The sequence below is a fragment of the Astyanax mexicanus genome, chromosome 18 (assembly GCF_023375975.1).
Source record: "Astyanax mexicanus isolate ESR-SI-001 chromosome 18, AstMex3_surface, whole genome shotgun sequence".
Taxonomy (NCBI): domain Eukaryota; kingdom Metazoa; phylum Chordata; class Actinopteri; order Characiformes; family Acestrorhamphidae; genus Astyanax; species Astyanax mexicanus.
In genome coordinates this window covers 10,438,696-10,455,010 of record NC_064425.1, presented here as the reverse complement: position 1 = coordinate 10,455,010, position 16,315 = coordinate 10,438,696, and the positions used below count along the sequence as shown (strand labels likewise).

General features: G+C 35.3%; 3 protein-coding genes across 13 annotated transcripts in view; all 3 read right to left on the bottom strand.

The window, feature by feature from the left end:
• LOC103037169 (zinc finger protein 239) overlaps positions 1-16,315 on the bottom strand; it is a 34,324-nt gene that overhangs the window by 4,715 nt on the left and 13,294 nt on the right. Inside the window, exons 1-2 of one of the 9 annotated variants that reach the window (XR_007425263.1) lie at positions 5,056-5,178; positions 1,354-3,897 (exon numbers count right to left, since the gene is read on the bottom strand). The exons of 4 other annotated variants lie outside the window; for them this stretch is intronic. The gene's annotated coding sequence lies outside the window, so the exon portion shown is untranslated. Of the gene's footprint in view, positions 1-845; positions 1,084-1,353; positions 3,898-5,055; positions 5,179-16,315 lie in introns of those variants that run through there. 4 more of the 9 variants (XM_049466880.1, XM_049466877.1, XM_049466875.1 and 1 more) reach the window with 4 other exon arrangements.
• LOC103036658 (zinc finger protein 239-like) lies at positions 5,848-9,426 on the bottom strand. 2 transcript variants are annotated; one of them, XM_049466881.1, is made up of 3 exons: positions 9,320-9,426; positions 8,335-8,487; positions 5,848-7,315 (listed from the first exon to the last, which is right to left on the bottom strand). In XM_049466881.1, the coding sequence occupies exon 3, from the start codon at positions 7,124-7,126 to the stop codon at positions 6,440-6,442; it is 687 nt and encodes a 228-aa protein (XP_049322838.1). In that variant the 5' UTR covers positions 7,127-7,315; positions 8,335-8,487; positions 9,320-9,426; the 3' UTR covers positions 5,848-6,439. The 2 variants fall into 2 exon arrangements, with proteins under 2 accessions (XP_049322838.1, XP_049322839.1); XM_049466882.1 differs by lacking the exon at positions 8,335-8,487 and having other exon boundaries at positions 9,320-9,416.
• Positions 10,427-16,315, bottom strand: part of LOC107197594 (zinc finger protein 501-like) — a 19,147-nt gene continuing 13,258 nt past the window's right edge. For both annotated transcript variants that reach the window (XM_049466870.1, XM_049466871.1), the window contains exon 2: positions 10,427-15,342. In XM_049466870.1, coding sequence (XP_049322827.1) covers positions 14,028-15,143 — 1,116 coding nt within the window. In that variant the 5' untranslated portion in view covers positions 15,144-15,342 and the 3' untranslated portion in view covers positions 10,427-14,027. The remainder of the gene's footprint in view (positions 15,343-16,315) is intronic.

Here is a 16,315-nt window from a genome sequence, read left to right as displayed (position 1 = left end):
TAATTTCTTAGAAGTAAAAGATGCACTACTCTTATATTTTCTCAACATTTCTCAATGACTGAGCTGTGTTTTGATTTGGAGCACAAAAAAGCTAAAATAATAGGGCATTTTACAAACAAATCTACACCTTTTATGTAAATTAAATTACAAAGGGCCTTTTTTACTCATATTAATAAAACTCACACCATTATAGATATTTCAACAAACTTATGACTGCTTATGGACAAGTTGTTAGTTCAATTTAATTTACCAAATAGTAAAAATCAGTGGCTCCATTTTTGGGGCCCAAATATTTCATTTCACATAAGCCCTTAACCACCAGGGTGTAGTGTGTTTTTAAAAGTATATGCTAGGTTTAACAGGAGGACCCTCAAAATAAGGTATAATTGCATTTTATGGGTACTGTGAAAGGGTTAAACAAGTGAAATTACCCACATATATATATATATATGATACACACTCCTTTCTTTTTCAATTAGATTTAAATTTATTTTTGTGCATAAAGATAAAAAAAATGAAATGTTTTCGAGTTTTATAGTAATAAAAACTGCATTAGTTACTAATCCAGTCTGGCCTGAATCTATATGTCGGATGTTGTGGCTGAACTGCACCAACTGAGCACAGCAGCCAATGCAGAGTTTCTATAACATATCTATCATTAGTGTCCTAAACAATAAAACACATCCAGATAGTTGATCAGAGATAACTATGAGAAGATCATACGGATCCTGAATAAATCTACTTCTGTGTTGTTTAAATGCTGCACATTTTGATGTTGGTGTGTTTCTGTGAGTCTTTAGGAGTAAATGTAGAACAGCGTGTTTAAGAGTGGAACTTCTCCATACCTTCTACAGTTCAGATGATCCTGTTCCTCCAGGGCTGTGACATAAAGCTCCAAAAACACTCAGCTGTAGAGCTCCGGAGATCCGCTACTGTACCGCAGATTTACCTTTAGCTTCTTTCAGCTCTATAGCTGGTGGCAGATCAACTGAAAGTGCATTACCCCCACCTACTGATCTGGAGTGTAGAGTGTGATCTGAGGAGGGAAAACCATTAACCAACACCACCTCAGAAACAGTGTTAAAATATTCCCGCCACCTAAAATAATAATAATAATAATAATAATAATAATAATAATAATAATAATAATAATAATAATAATAATAATAATAATAATAATAAGTAAAGGCTATCTCATTATTTGTAAGACAGCAAGTCAGTCTGCTACAAAATAATGGCTTACTATCTCAACATAATGACTTCATATCTCAAAATTATTACTTAATACCTCAAAACAATAAGAATTCATCCTAAAATGAGACAGTATCTCAAAATAACAACGTACTATCTAAAAAAATACTTAATATCTCAAAATAATGATTAAATATCTCAAAATATTATCTCAAAATAATGAGATAGTATTTCAAAACAATGACTTACCATCCCAAAATAATTATTTACTTTCTCAAAATAATGATTTTCTATCTCAAGATGACTTAGTATATCAAAATAACGACTTACTATATCAAAATAATAAGATGAGCATAACAAAATAAGAGTAAACTCAATTATCATTGGAATGTTGCCATCAATATCTTATTTAGTTTTGATCTTATTCTGGTCAGTAATATGCACTGTATGAACAATACACAAGCATAAACAAAATACTGAAGAAAAACTAAAGCTACTGAAAATCATATCATATTATTGGTACACTTTTGCTTCGACATGGATTCTTTTCATAGTTGTTTACCAGCAGACCTGATTTAATTTAACAAAGAACTGATCAGCATGTAGTTTTATGATTTACAGCCTGCAGGTCTTCTCCTTTGATGATTAAGGACAAGCGAATGACCAACACAAACTGTGCAGCAATAGATGAGAGTGTCTAATAGAATAGACAGTAAGCAACTCTGTAGCTCATCAGTTAATTTTTTTATTCTCTGTTCTTCACAATATAGCAAAAGCATTAAAAAAATAATGCCCTGCAAAACAAACTACTCCAATTATATATATATGCAAACTGTATCATTCTGTGCCTCAATGGAAACATCATGTGATAACAGTAAACAGAGCTTTCTTACATTACATCACTGAAACAGCTGTGAAGATTCATATAGGCCAGACTTTTTCTGCAGGGTGAAACTGGGGAACCACAAAACATGATTTCATTTATTATATGCCCAACTCAGCAATTTTTAAATAAAAACATGTTAAGACGCACGAAAAAAAAAAAAAATATATATATATATATTTTTTTTTTCAATGTTAATGAGTTGAAGAATTATGTCTGTGGTATATTTATTTATTTTCTAAAAATCAAACTGACAATATTTTGTTATAATAAATGCTAATCACTCAATGTAGGGAATTTAACTGGACAGCACATGGTTTCAGATACAATTAGTTCAAGCTTTGTTATGACAGTCATTAATATAGGATCTACATTTATGCAACAACATTGTAGGTCTTTGTCTTCAACTATCCCTTTGGTCTCCATTAGAACATTTGTGGTTTTTAAATGTAGGTGAATGCCTGAAGCTCTTTTCACACTTCAAACAGTAATACGGTTTCTCTCCTGTGTGAATGCGCTGGTGTAGCTGGAGGTGACCCAGTTGATTAAAACTTTTTCCACACTCAGAGCAGTGATATGGTTTCTCTCCTGTGTGAGCAGCAGCACGTCTGGTCTTCAACCAGCCAAAACGGGCACATGTCACCCCGCTGCTCATTGAGCTCCATTGGCTACCAGTTGATGCTCGCATCAAATTCAAAACTCTTACAATCGCCTACAAGGTGATGTCAGAACAGGCTCCTTCCTACCTGCACTCGCTCCTGAAGGCTTACGCTACCTCCCGGCCGCTGCGCTCCTCCAGTGAACGTCGCCTCGCTTTGCCAAACATTCACACAAAGCAATCCAGACTGTTCTCATACAGAGTTCCCCAATGGTGGAACAAACTACCCTCCACTACCAGATCAGGAGAATCTCTCGCTATCTTTAAGAAACTCCTGAAGACAGAGCTCTTCAAAGAGCACTTACTCTCTTAACACCTCTAACACACTAACTACTTCTAACCTCATTTCCTTCTTCCTCTCCTTCACTCCTCTATCCTATTATTCCCCTTTGTCCTCCTTTTATCCCTATCCAAAGATGTTTTTCCTTTAAACTTATTTTACATTGTACTTGACTATTGTAAGTCGCTTTGGACAAAAGCGTCTGCCAAATGTAATGTAATGTAATGTAATGAGTGCACTGGTGCTGTTGGAGGTGACCCAGTTGATTAAAACTCTTCCCACACTCTGAACACTGATACGGTTTCTCTCCTGTGTGAGTGCGCTGATGTCTGTTTAGAATAATTAGCTGATTAAAACTTTTCCCACATTCTGAGTAGTAATATGGTTTTTCTCCTGTGTGAATACGCTGGTGTGTGTTGAGAGTAATTTGTTGATTAAAACTCTTTCCACAGTCTGGACAGTGATAAGGTTTTTCTCCTGTGTGAGTGCGCTGATGTAGTTGGAGTTGAGGCAGTTGATTAAAAATCCTCCCACAGTCTGAACAGGGATGCGGTGTCTCTCCAGTGTGAATGCGCTGGTGTGCTTTGAGATTACTCCGTTGATTAAAACTCTTCCCACAAACTGAGCACTGAAAAGGTTTCTCACCTGTGTGAATTAGCTGGTGTGATTTGAGATTACTCAGTCTATGAAAGCTCTTCCCACAGTCTGAACATTGGTGAGTTTTCATCTTTCCTAGACTTGGTTTTTAATTTATCTGTGACATGTAGTAAACAATTTTTTTGATGGATTCTTGTGCTTAACCTCTTTCAGCACCTGAAACTTGATGCTTGTGAAATTGATTGGTTGTTTTTGAATAAAAACCTTAGGCAGGTAGGAAGGATGAAGCTAGGACAAAGAGACAAAAAACAGGTTGTTTAACCGCTTGGAATTACTTAAGTCAGTAATGCTATATGGACAAAACTACTAGTACACCTTTATATAATAATTAGGGATACACAACGATATCAGAATTTTATCAGTATGTCCTTGCATATAGTAATTGTCAATATTGTTTATCTTCATCTTCTCACTTCAATAAAATACAAAATACAGACTCACTGTCAATGTCTGACTTTTTGCCATGTATTTCCTTATATATAATTTTAAGACGTAAAAGATGCACTACTCTAATATTTTCTCAACATTTCTTAATGACTAAGCGGTGTTCAGACCTGGAAAACAAGAAAAGCTAAAATTAGGAATTTAACATATTTTATGTAAATTAAATTACAGAGAGACATTTATTGTGTGGGACAAAATAGATAAGTGTCAGTTTTCTTTTATTATCAAAATGTAATCAATAACAGGCAATTTAATTTACCAAATAGTAAAAACAATGGGTCCATTTTTGGGGCACAAATATTTCATTTTTACTTAAGGCCTTTACCTATGCTAAGTTGAACAGAGGGACCCTCAAAATAGGGGAAAATTGCATTTTAAAGCCTCTGTAAAAGAGTTAAACAAGTAAATTGTCCCAAATATTTGCTTCTCAAACGTGGAAACACACTTTCCTTTAGGAAAGTATAAATTATTTTCCACCACGTTAGTCTGTGGCTAACACTGATACACTTCTTTTTGTTTCAGTTAGCTGTAAAAATAATTCGTGCACATAGAAAAAAAACATATAGTTAAAATGGGCTGAGAAATTTAAATGTTATTGAGTTTTATATAAAAAAAAACTGCAGTTTGCCTGTTTAACAGTATTAGTTACTAAGCCAGCCTGGCCTGAATCTATATGTTGGATGTTGTGGCTGAACTTTAACAATTGAGCACAGCAGCCAATGCGGAGTTTCTATTTCTATTACATATCTATCATTAGTGTCCTAAACTATAAACAGATCCAGACTGTTGATCAGAGATAACTAGGAGAAGATCATCAACTGGATTCTGGATAAATCTGCTTCTGTGTTGTTTAAATGCTGCACATTTTGATGTTGGTGTGTTTCTGTGAGCCTTTAGGAGTAAATGTAGAACAGCGTGTTGAAGAGTGGAACTTCTCCATACCTTCTACAGTTCAGATGATCCTGTTCCTCCAGGACTGTGGGATAAAGCTCCAAAAACACTCCAGCTGTAGAGCAGAGTTACCTTCATGGCTGGTAACAGATCAACTGAAAGTGCATTACCCCCACCTACTGATCTGGAGTATAGAGTGTGATCTGAGGAGGGGAAATCATTAATCAACACCACCCCAGAAACAGTGTTAAAAATAAATAAATTAAATGAAATATATAAATTAATATAAATTCAACACATGCATAAACAAAATACTAAAGAAAAATGAACAACTAAAATGACAGCAAATCATATTGTAATATTATTGGTACACTCCTGCTACGACATGGATTATTTTCATAGTTATTTACCAGCAGAACTGATTTAATTTATCAAAGAACTGATCAGCATATAGTTTTATAATTACAGCCTGTAGTTCTTCTCCTTTTCTGCATTTCTTTATCTTTCCATCATCCTGTTTTTTTTACTGGCAGGACCCCACAGGACAACCACAGAGCAGGTATTACTTGTTTGGTGGGTCATTCTCAGCACTGTAATGATACTGATATGCTAGTGGTGTGTTAGTGTGTGTTACAGTGCTGCTGGAGTTTTTAAACACTTCAGTGTCCTGGCTGTCCTGACTGAGAACAGTCCACCAACTACAAATATCCAGCCAACAGCAACACATGACCAACACAAACTTTGATGCATCAGATAACCTTCTGCCTCTGACTTTGTATCTATCAAGTTGAGCAGCTATGTAAGATTGTCTTATAGAGTAGACAGTAAGCAAAACTGTAGCTCATCGGTTAATTTTTTTATTCATAGTTCTTCACAATACAGCAAAAGCATTTAAAAAAAAAAAACAATGTCCTGCAAAACAAACTACTCCAATTAATATCCAATGACTTAAATCATATAAAAGAAATACATATTAAACATCATATATCCATATAGGATAGGGATGTTAAGCTCAATACAGGGCATTAAAGCAGTGTAGACCCTTTGTTGTGCAAACTGTATCAAAACGTTCATTTTATGCCTCGCTTTAAACGCGAATGTCGTGTAATAACAGTAAACAGAGCTTTGAACAGATTCAAATATGGCAGACCTTTTTTGCAGCCTGAAACGGGGGAGCTCCAACATATTGTTTTCATTTATTATATGCCCAAGACAGCAATTATTAAATAAAAATATTTGCAGTTAATAAGTTGTTAATAAGTTGAAGAATTATGTTCTAAAAATCAAACAGACAAATCTTGTAATAATAAATGCTAATCAGTTTTGTAGGGAACTTAGGTGTACAGCACATGGTAGCAGGCATCAAATGTTTTAAAAACAATCATTTTCAGACATAATTAGTTTAACTGTGATAAAACTTTGAAAAGCTTTGTCTTCAACTGTCCCTTTGGTCTTCGTTAGGACACTTGTGGTTCTTAAATGTATGTAAATGCCTGAAGCTCCTCTCACACTTCAAACAGCAATACGGTTTCTCTCCTGTGTGAATGCGCTGGTGTCTGTTGAGAGTAATCAGTTGGTTAAAACTCTTCCCACAGTCTGGACAGTAATATGGTTTTTCTCCTGTGTGAATGCGCTGGTGTCTGTTGAGAGTGCCTGGTTGATTAAAAGTCTTCCCACAGTCTGAACAGTGGTAAGGTTTTTCTCCTGTGTGAGTGCGCTGGTGTAGTTGGAGATAAGTCAGTTGATTAAAAATCCTTCCACAGTCTGAACAGGGATACAGTTTCTCTCCTGCATGAATAAGTTGGTGTTTCTTGAGATTATTACTTTGATTAAAACTCTTCCCACAGTCTGGACAGCGATATGGTTTCTCTCCAGTGTGAATGCGCTGGTGTCGTTGGAAATTTATCTGTTGACTAAACCTCCTTCCACACTCTGAACAGTGAAACGGTTTCTCTCCAGTGTGAATGCGCTGGTGTGTTTTCAGAATACTCTGATGATTAAAACTCTTCCCACAGTCGGAACAGTGATAAGGTTTCTCTCCGGTGTGAATGTGCCGGTGTATTTTGAGATTACTCAGTCTAGAATAACTCTTCCCGCAATCTGAACAGTGGTGAGTTTTCATCTTTCACTGACTTGGCTTAATTTATATGTAATTAAGCCAAGTCATGTAATTAATGTATATTATATTCTTTCAGCCACTTAACCTTGATGTTTATACAGTCTGACTGGCTGTTTGTGGTGATAAACTTCAGCCAGGAATGAAAGGCAGCACTAGGAGCAGGAGAAGACTTGGACCAGGACTTCATTCATTCTGGAATAAAAAAAAACATGAAGAAACAATGAAACCAAACAGGTTGTATAACTGCTGAGGATTACTAAAATGTCAGTAATGTTATATCGACAAAAGTACTAACACACCTTCATATTACAATGAGGCATGCACAATGATAAAGAAATAACAACCCCCTCCCAAACTATTCTTCCCATTTTCTTTAAGCATTTTTCAAATTTGAGGTGAGGGTGGAGTAGAATCAGGGGGTTTAGTCACCCTTTAATGAATCTGTGTCACAATTGGACCAGACATGAAAATTAGACATAAATAGATCTGGGTCAAATGTAATAAAATACAATATAGAGCTGTGCCAATAAATCAAACACAAATTCAAATAATATGTTCAATAAAATGATTTGGGCTCATTGTACAAAAAAAAAAGTCCCCCAGGTATTGTTTGATGTTGTCATTGGTCTGTGACAACTAGGACCAGAATAATTAGTTTTGGTTTAGATTCGGATTTGACAGTTTATGCAATGTGTTTGTGTAACGTTTTTATTTAAGTTTAGATGTTAGAATTGGGATTTAATTACTCTCCTCAGTTAGGCAGTGTTTCTCACTCTGTGTTGATTAGAAGAGATGGGCATATTGATTCAAATATCAATAATATTAATATGGTATTGATATTAAGCAATACTAATGTAAAAAAAACAATACTCAAGCTTATTTTTCATCACAGTGTCTCCTGGAGTCCACACGTCACAGTACGGAGAGAGACACCACCGGAGTATTTTATTTATTTATTTATTTTAACACTGTTTATTTAAGAAAATAAATAAATAATTGCACTGAACGGAAGAAAATTAATATTTTTTTTATTGTTTTTTCAAAGAACAATTCTATTTGAAAAAAGAAAGAAAGAACTAAAAAAAGATGTCTACTGAGGGGAGAATTTTTTTTCTGTATTGTGGTTTCTTCTTTTCTACCTAAAAAAAGATTTATTCTCTTAATGTTAAAGGAGAACTGAAGTGTAGTAAAACATAATAAAAAGTACTTACCTTCCCACAGTGTTCTGAGATCCAGAAATTTTAACAGTTTGTCCAAACACCAGACTGGGTCACATCGGGCATAATTTGCCCTGAAAAATCACTTTTTCCACCGTTATCCAGCTCAAAGTAGCTCCACACCCCCTAGCTAGAATCTGGAGAGCCCTAACATTTAAAAAGAGGCATTAATAACTTAAATAGTGCACAAAAACATTATTAAAAACACTGTTTACATTCCATAATGCTAGCTTCAGCTCCGAGTGCCACCATCTTTGTACTGAAGATAACATATATATATATATAGACTCCACACAGTAGCCGGCACCATACAGACACATATATATATGTGTCTGTAATTTTCAGTTATTCATGCTATTCATCGAGTAAGTACTTTTTAATCATGTTTTACTACACCAAAAGTCCATTTGAGGCAAACTTTGTTTTGTCACTGTTCCATTGTTTCTAACCGAAAATGCCGATTGTGATAAAGTATTTTTTGTCACTGTCAATGTTTGGCAAAATTCTGTCCCAGATCTTTTGGATCCTTTGGATCTAGGAAGCATAAATATTAAAAAGTATCGGTATCGATATCGGCAATACTGGCCCTGCATTTACTTGGTATCGGATCGATAACAAAATCCCGGTATCGCCCACCTCAGGGGAGGGGAGGGGAGTAAGAGAGACAGAGGGAGACAGGAGCGGGAATCTGTTGCGGGCGTGGTTCGGAAAAGAAAGGAATATAAACGTATTAAGAATTAACTCGTTTGTGTCCTTCAGTTTAATTTCACGCATGTCCACGCTACCTACACTCCCAAAATGAAGGGTTACGTTACTGTCCTAAACTATTAAACGGATCCAGACTGTTAATCATAGATAACTAGGAGAAGATCATCAACCGGATCCCGGATGAAGTTGCTTCTGTGTTGTTTAAATGCTGCACATTTTGATGTTGGTGTAAATGTAGATCAGAGTGTAGAAAAGTGGATCTTCTCCATACCTTCTACAGTTTAGATGATCCTGTTCCTCCAGGGCTGTAGGATAAAGCTCCAAAACACTCCAGCTGTAGAGCCTCTTCTACCAGCTCTATGTCTGGTAGCAGATCAACTGAAAATGCATTACCCCCACCTACTGATCTGGAGAAAGTCATTCTGGAAATGCAAACCTTCCTCATATTAAAAATAAAATACATCTGTTTTCAGGTTAAATCCACTATATATATATATATATATATATATATATATATATATATATATATATATATATATATATATATATATACATATATATATATATATATATATATATATATATAAAGTTATGTATAGACCACAACTTGAAGCCTTATTAAAAATAACTAAGGTGCTATCAAATTAAGCAATATTCCCTCTCTTTTTTTTTTTTTTTTTTTACATAAAATGAACCTTGTATGTTTCATACAATATCAGCTAATTTATTAAACTAACATTGATGTCTGATTTCAAATTGTAGGCATTTTTGCACACTGACATTATGCAGGTTTGGCATTAATTCACTATTAATTTCTAAAATAAATAAATAAATAAATCAACAGAATATTCTGTCACCCTAAACACATTTTTCCATGTTACACTGGCTTATAGTAACATAAAGAAGAAAAGGAATTATGAAAATGAGCACTCATTATTATTATTATAACAATTGTTGTTGGGGTTTATTAGAGACAGCTTTCAAACTACATGGAAAGGAAGAATATTATGACCACCTCCCTTTTCTAAACCCTCTGTCTATTTAAATGAGCATTTTTGTAGTTTCAGAATTACACACTTTTATTGTTCTTGTTCTTTGCATACTTTATCATCCTATCATCCTGTTCTTCAATAATTAAGACCACACAGAGCAAGTATTACTTGATAGGTCATTCTCAACTTTGCAGTGACACTGACATGGTGGAGGTGTGTTCAATGTGTGTTTTTTTGGTACAAGTGGATCAGACACAGCAGTGCTGCTGGAGTTCTTAAATAGCTCAGTGTCCTGGCTGGACTGATAATAATTTACCAACCAGAAATATCCAGCCAACAGCATCCTGTAGAATGTCTTACAGAAGACGAAATAAGTGGAGGCATAATCAAGAATTCGAGGAGACTTTATTGTCATTCACATTCCATGTGGTACACCCAAATAAGATAAATATAAATACACAAAACAGGGAGAGTAGGCAAGTAGCAGCACCATGAAGTCCAAAGTGCAAGTTTTGCTATAGCAGCATGATAGTGTAAATAAAGAGCAATAACAAGATAAAGTGTCTCAGCGCGAGTAAAGTGACAGTGTTGTTTTAATATATAATAGTCCTTGTAAAAAGTTTAGGAGTCTTACAGCTTCTGGAATGAAGCTGTTTCTCAGTCTTGTTGTTTTGGACTTGATTGCACACCTTGGAAAATATCAATCCACTGCAAAACAAACTATTCCAATCCATACTCAAATCACTGTAACAGATAAAAATTACATATTAAATATTATATGCCTAGGTTGGGATGTTATGCTTGATACAGAGCATTGAAGCAGTGTTGAGACTTTGTCAATGGTATATTTATATTTTTATGTTCACAAGATTAAACTTGCACATATTTGTTGTAATAACGGCTTATTTGTGTGAATAAGCTTTAATTAAAAGATAATCAAAATGAAACAGTAATTGTAGACAATTAAACTGGACAGTAGATGGCAGAATGAGAAAAAGTGTCAAGTTTTATAACACTGGATCTTTTTTTTTTGATGCAACTGATTCAACTTTGTTATGGCAATATAATAATAGTGGGCTTCAATAGTCGTCAATCGCCCCTTTGCCAATGCTGGCACTCCACCCATGCAGATGACACACTGTACAAAGGGCACTAAGTGCCAGAAGGGGCACAAAAAAACAGGTGTGTGAAAAATAAAACAAAAAAATCATTATAATACTAGTAATTATATTAATAACATTTAGCATACAAATATGTAAAGCATTTAATAGATATAATCAATACAAAAGTAACATATGTGCTTGAGAAAAAAATGAATCTGAGTGAATCTGGGTGCACATCTAAACTGTATTATGGTAGCAACACGCAAGCCTCTCGTGCAGAGACTGAAAATGGGAAAAAAGCTCTAGCTCGAAAAGGTTTAAGCTCAAAAAACATTTCAGGTTAAATCCACTATATTTTTAGGTATGTATAGACCACAATATGAAGCTATCAGCTTAAACCACTCTTGAAATACACTTTCAATGGTATTAAGCATGTAAGTTTCAAATGATATTACTGTAGGTATCTGGAGTAATGAGATTCTCAAATTGAGATTCTGAACACCTGCAAAACATCACTGTGCCTGTCCAGAAGTAGTACTGCCTTCTCAAGGGTTCAGAGGCATCTGTGAAGACATCTGTAATAATAAGAGGGGGGTTGTCTTCAATTGCCCCTTCATTCTCCCTTTAAAATCTCCGTTTGGATTTGGGTTTGGTTGCAGGAATGTTATTGATTATTTCCGTGACCGCTCTTAATGCACTTGTGATTTTTAAGGTAACTTGAACGCATGAAGCTCTTCCCACAGTCTGAGCAGTAGTACGGTTTCTCCCCAGTGTGAATGCGCTGGTGTGTGTTGAGAGCACTCTGTTGATTAAAACTCTTCCCACAGTCTGGACACAAATATGGCTTCTCTCCTGTGTGAATGCGCTGGTGTGTTTTAAGATTACCCAGTTGATTAAAACTCTTTCCACACTCTAAACATTGATACGGTTTCTGTCCTGTGTGAATGCGCTGATGTAGTTGAAGTTGAGGCAGTTGATTAAAAATCCTCCCACAGTCTGAACAGGGATACGGTTTATAATAATAGAAATACCTATATTGTATAAAATCAAGTAATGAAACCAATTGAACAAACCCATAACTCAAGCATCACCATAATCAGGAAATGAAAAGAAATATTAACAATACACATACATTAAATCCAAATAAGCCATAATTGTCAGAGGAAAAATATTAGATAGCAATACTAAACCCTAATTTCCAAAAACCCAGACCCAAAACAATAAATCTCAAATCCAGCATTTTAAAGGAGTACTAAACTTATCTAAAAAGTAACATAGTTCTATTTAAAGAAATGTAAAGATATACACTGATGAACACTCCTTTATTTTTTAACTAGATTTAAATTGAACTAAAAAATGTTTTTCGTACACATGGATAAAAGAAAACACCTGAATATAATAAGATCTCATTAAAATGGGCAGAGAAATTAAAATGTTATTGAGTTTTATAGTAACAAAAACTGCAGCTCGACCATTTAACAGTATTAGTTATTAAGCCAGTCTGGCCTGAATCTATATGTCAGATGTTGTGGCTGAACTGCAACAACTGAGCACATCAATTGTTAGTGTCCTTAACTATGAAACAGATCCAAACTGACAGTAATAACTAGGAGAAGATCATCAACCGGATCCTGGATAAATCTGCTTCAGTGTTGTTTAAATGCTGCACATTTTGATGTTGGTGTGTTTCTGTGAGACTTTAGGAGTAAATGTAGAACAGCGTGTTGAAGAGTGGAGCTTATCCATACCTTCTACAATTCAGATGATCCTGTTCCTCCAGGACTGTGGGATAAAGCTTTAAAACACTCCAGCTGTACAGCAGATTTACCTTCAGCTTCTTTCAGCTCTACAGCTGGTAGCAGATCAACTGAAAGTGCATTACCCCCACCTACTGATCTGGAGTGTAGAGTTTGATCTGAGGAAACTGGTATCTCGTTATTTTGAGATATTATGTATTATTTTAGGATCTCAAAATAATGGGACAGTATTTCAAAATAACGAGATAATATCTGAAAATAATGAGACAGTTTCTCAAAATAATGAGTTACTATCTTAATACAATAAGAAAGCAGTTTACTTAATAAAAAAAATGTGTGTGGTTTATATATATTTTAGGTGGTATAAATGGGCTTCTATCGATTATATATACATATATGCAAAGCAAAACTACACATCAAGTGTGAACGTAATTACCGCTGGAATATTAGCAGTATTTCAGTTAGTTTTTAGAAAGAATTTATGTACCAATTAATTTATGTACACTATTGTATATAATGTAAAACAACTGAAAATCATATTTAATTAGTGTACTCCTCCAACGGTATGGATTATTTTCATAATTATAACAGTAGACCTGATTTAAAGTAATAAAGAATAGATCAGATAAACTACACAGCATTCTTTCAATTCTTTATCTTTCCATCATGCTGTTTTTTAATAGTCAGGATCCCACAGGACGACAACAGAGCAGGTATTGCTTGTGTGGTGGGTCATTCTCTGCACTGCAGTGACACTGACATGGTGGTGGTGGTGTGTTGGTGTGTGTTGTAGTAAACAAAGCTTTGTTACATCACCAAAACAGCTGTAAAGATTCAAATACCCTGGGCCTTTTCTGTAGAGTGAAACTGGAGGAATAAAAACATTTTGTCATAGTAAAGGATAAGATAATCAGTCATTGTGGGGAATCAAACTGGACAGTACATGATAGCATGGAGACACTTCAAGTTCACAACAAAATTGGTGTATATTTTCCAGATACAATCAGTTCAAATGTGTTAATGCTTCAGAAATCTTCGTAATGGCCATAAATACTAAAGGATCTACAGTTGTAAAACAATACAATAACAGTGGTGGAGGGTGCAGGGTTGTCTCTTCAATTGCCCCGTTAATCACCACTGGGACACTTATGTTTTTTAAATGTACCTGAATACCTGAAGCTTTTCTCACATTTCGAACAGTGATACGGTTTCTCTCCTGTGTGTATGCGCTCGTGCCGTCTGAGGTGACCCAGTTCAATAAAACTCTTTCCACACTCTGAGCAGTAATGTGTTTTTTCTCCCGTGTGAGTTTGCTGGTGTAGTTGGAGGCGACTCCGACTTATAAAACTCTTTCCACAGTCTGGACAGTGATACGGTTTCTCTCCTGTGTGAATGCGCTGGTGTACTTGGAGGTGAATCAGTTGATTAAAACTGTTTCCACAGTCTGAGCAGTGAAACAGTTTCTCTCCTGTGTGAATGCGCCAGTGTTGCTGGAAAGTACTCTGTCGATTAAAACTCCTTCCACATTCTGAGCAGTGAAACGGTTTCTCTCCTGTGTGAATGCGCCGATGTTGCTGAAAAGAACTCTGTCGATTAAAACTCTTTCCACACTCTGAGCAGTGATATGGTTTCTCTCCTGTGTGAATGCGCTGATGTGATTTCAGAGTACTCAGTTGATTAAAACTCTTCCCGCAATCTGAACACTGATATGGTTTCTCTCCTGTGTGAATGCGCTGGTGTTGTTGAAAAGAACTGTGTATTTTAAAACTCCTTCCACATTCTGAACAATGATACGGTTTCTCACCTGTGTGAATGCGCCAGTGTTGCTGAAAAGAATTTTGTCGACTAAAACTCTTTCCACATTCTGAGCAGTGAAAAGGTTTTTCTCCTGTGTGAATGCGCTGGTGTGTTTTCAAAGTACTCTGAAGAGTAAAACTTTTTCCACAGTCTGGGCAGTGATACGGTTTCTCTCCTGTGTGAATGCGCCAATGTCGTTGAAAATGACTGAGTTCATTAAAACTCTTCCCACAGTCTGAACACTGATATGGTTTTTCTCCTGTGTGAATGCGCTGATGTATTTTGAGATTACACTGTTTAATAAAACTCTTCCCACAGTCTGAACACTGATATGGTTTCTCTCCTGTATGAATGCGCTGGTGTATTTTGAGATTACTCAGTCTAGAATAACTCTTCCCACAGTCTGAACACTGGTGAGTTTTCATCTTTCCTGGACTTGATTCCATTTACCTGTTATGTAGTCAACAATTTTTGTTTGTACTGGAGATTCTAATGGATGAAGTCTTGTGCTTAACCTCATTCAGCACCTTAATCTTGATGTTTGAAATCTGAAGTCTGATTGGTTGTTTGTGGAGATAAACTTGAGCCAGGTAGGAAAACCAACTCTAGGAGGAGGAAAGGACTTGGACCAGGATAACATTCATTCTGGAATAGACAAAGAAAAAACAATCAAACAAAACAGGTTGTATAACTGCTGGAAATAATTGGGAACTCTGGGGTTATTGGGAAGTTAATAACGCTATATGGAACACCTTCATATTATAATTAGAGATGCAAAGTTATATTAGAATTATATCAGCTGATAATTGTTTTGTAAAAAAAAATTCAGCATCAATTGATATATTAAACGGATACTTGCTGACGTATTTAGTGTATGCCAAAAAAGTACCAAGCAACGCTGGCCTCGCTACAATTCTGTCCGAGCTACTTTACAATTCAGTGATTTAAGCTCATTTTTATTTACTATTTTTATTTTGTTTTTCAGTTAGAAAGTTATACCAGGGTGTCTAGTCTCAATGTAAGTTATAAATGTGTATTTCGGCATCGGCAGACATAAGTGTAATATCGAATATGGGTCAAGAATTCCCACATCGGAGCATTTAAAGCTAAAAATTAAAGCTAAATTGGACTTGTCACTTTTTGTTGAAATGTTTTTTTTTTTTACAATGATGCCTCTTGTACTTCATCGCATTATTTTCTTGAAAATACCCATGTCATTTCTGGTTAAAATAAATAAATAAATAAAAATCAAATGAAAATTCCTGGTTGAATAAAAATAAGTTAAAATTTGCCAGGGGTATGAATAATTTCGGGCTGCACTGTATGCTTGAGAAACGTAAGTTTTACAGTTCCTTACAACAAAGAAATTATTGTCCACCACGTAAACACTCATTTCTGTTTTAAAATGTCAGACTTTAAATGGATCTTAACCCTGTTTGTCGTGCACATGTACTAAACATAACGTCTGAATATAAAAACATCTCATTATAAAATGCTGAGAAACGAAAATGTTATTGAGATTTACATTATGAAAACTGCTTTAAACACTAAGCCAGTCTGGCCTGAATCTATATGTCGGATGTTTTGGATGAACTGCGACAACTGAGCACAGCAGCAA

Excerpts from the sequence above, each read along its gene's own strand:
- LOC103036658 (XM_049466881.1), bottom strand. The coding sequence starts at position 7,126 with ATGAAAACTCACCACTGTTCAGATTGCGGGAAGAGTTATTCTAGACTG.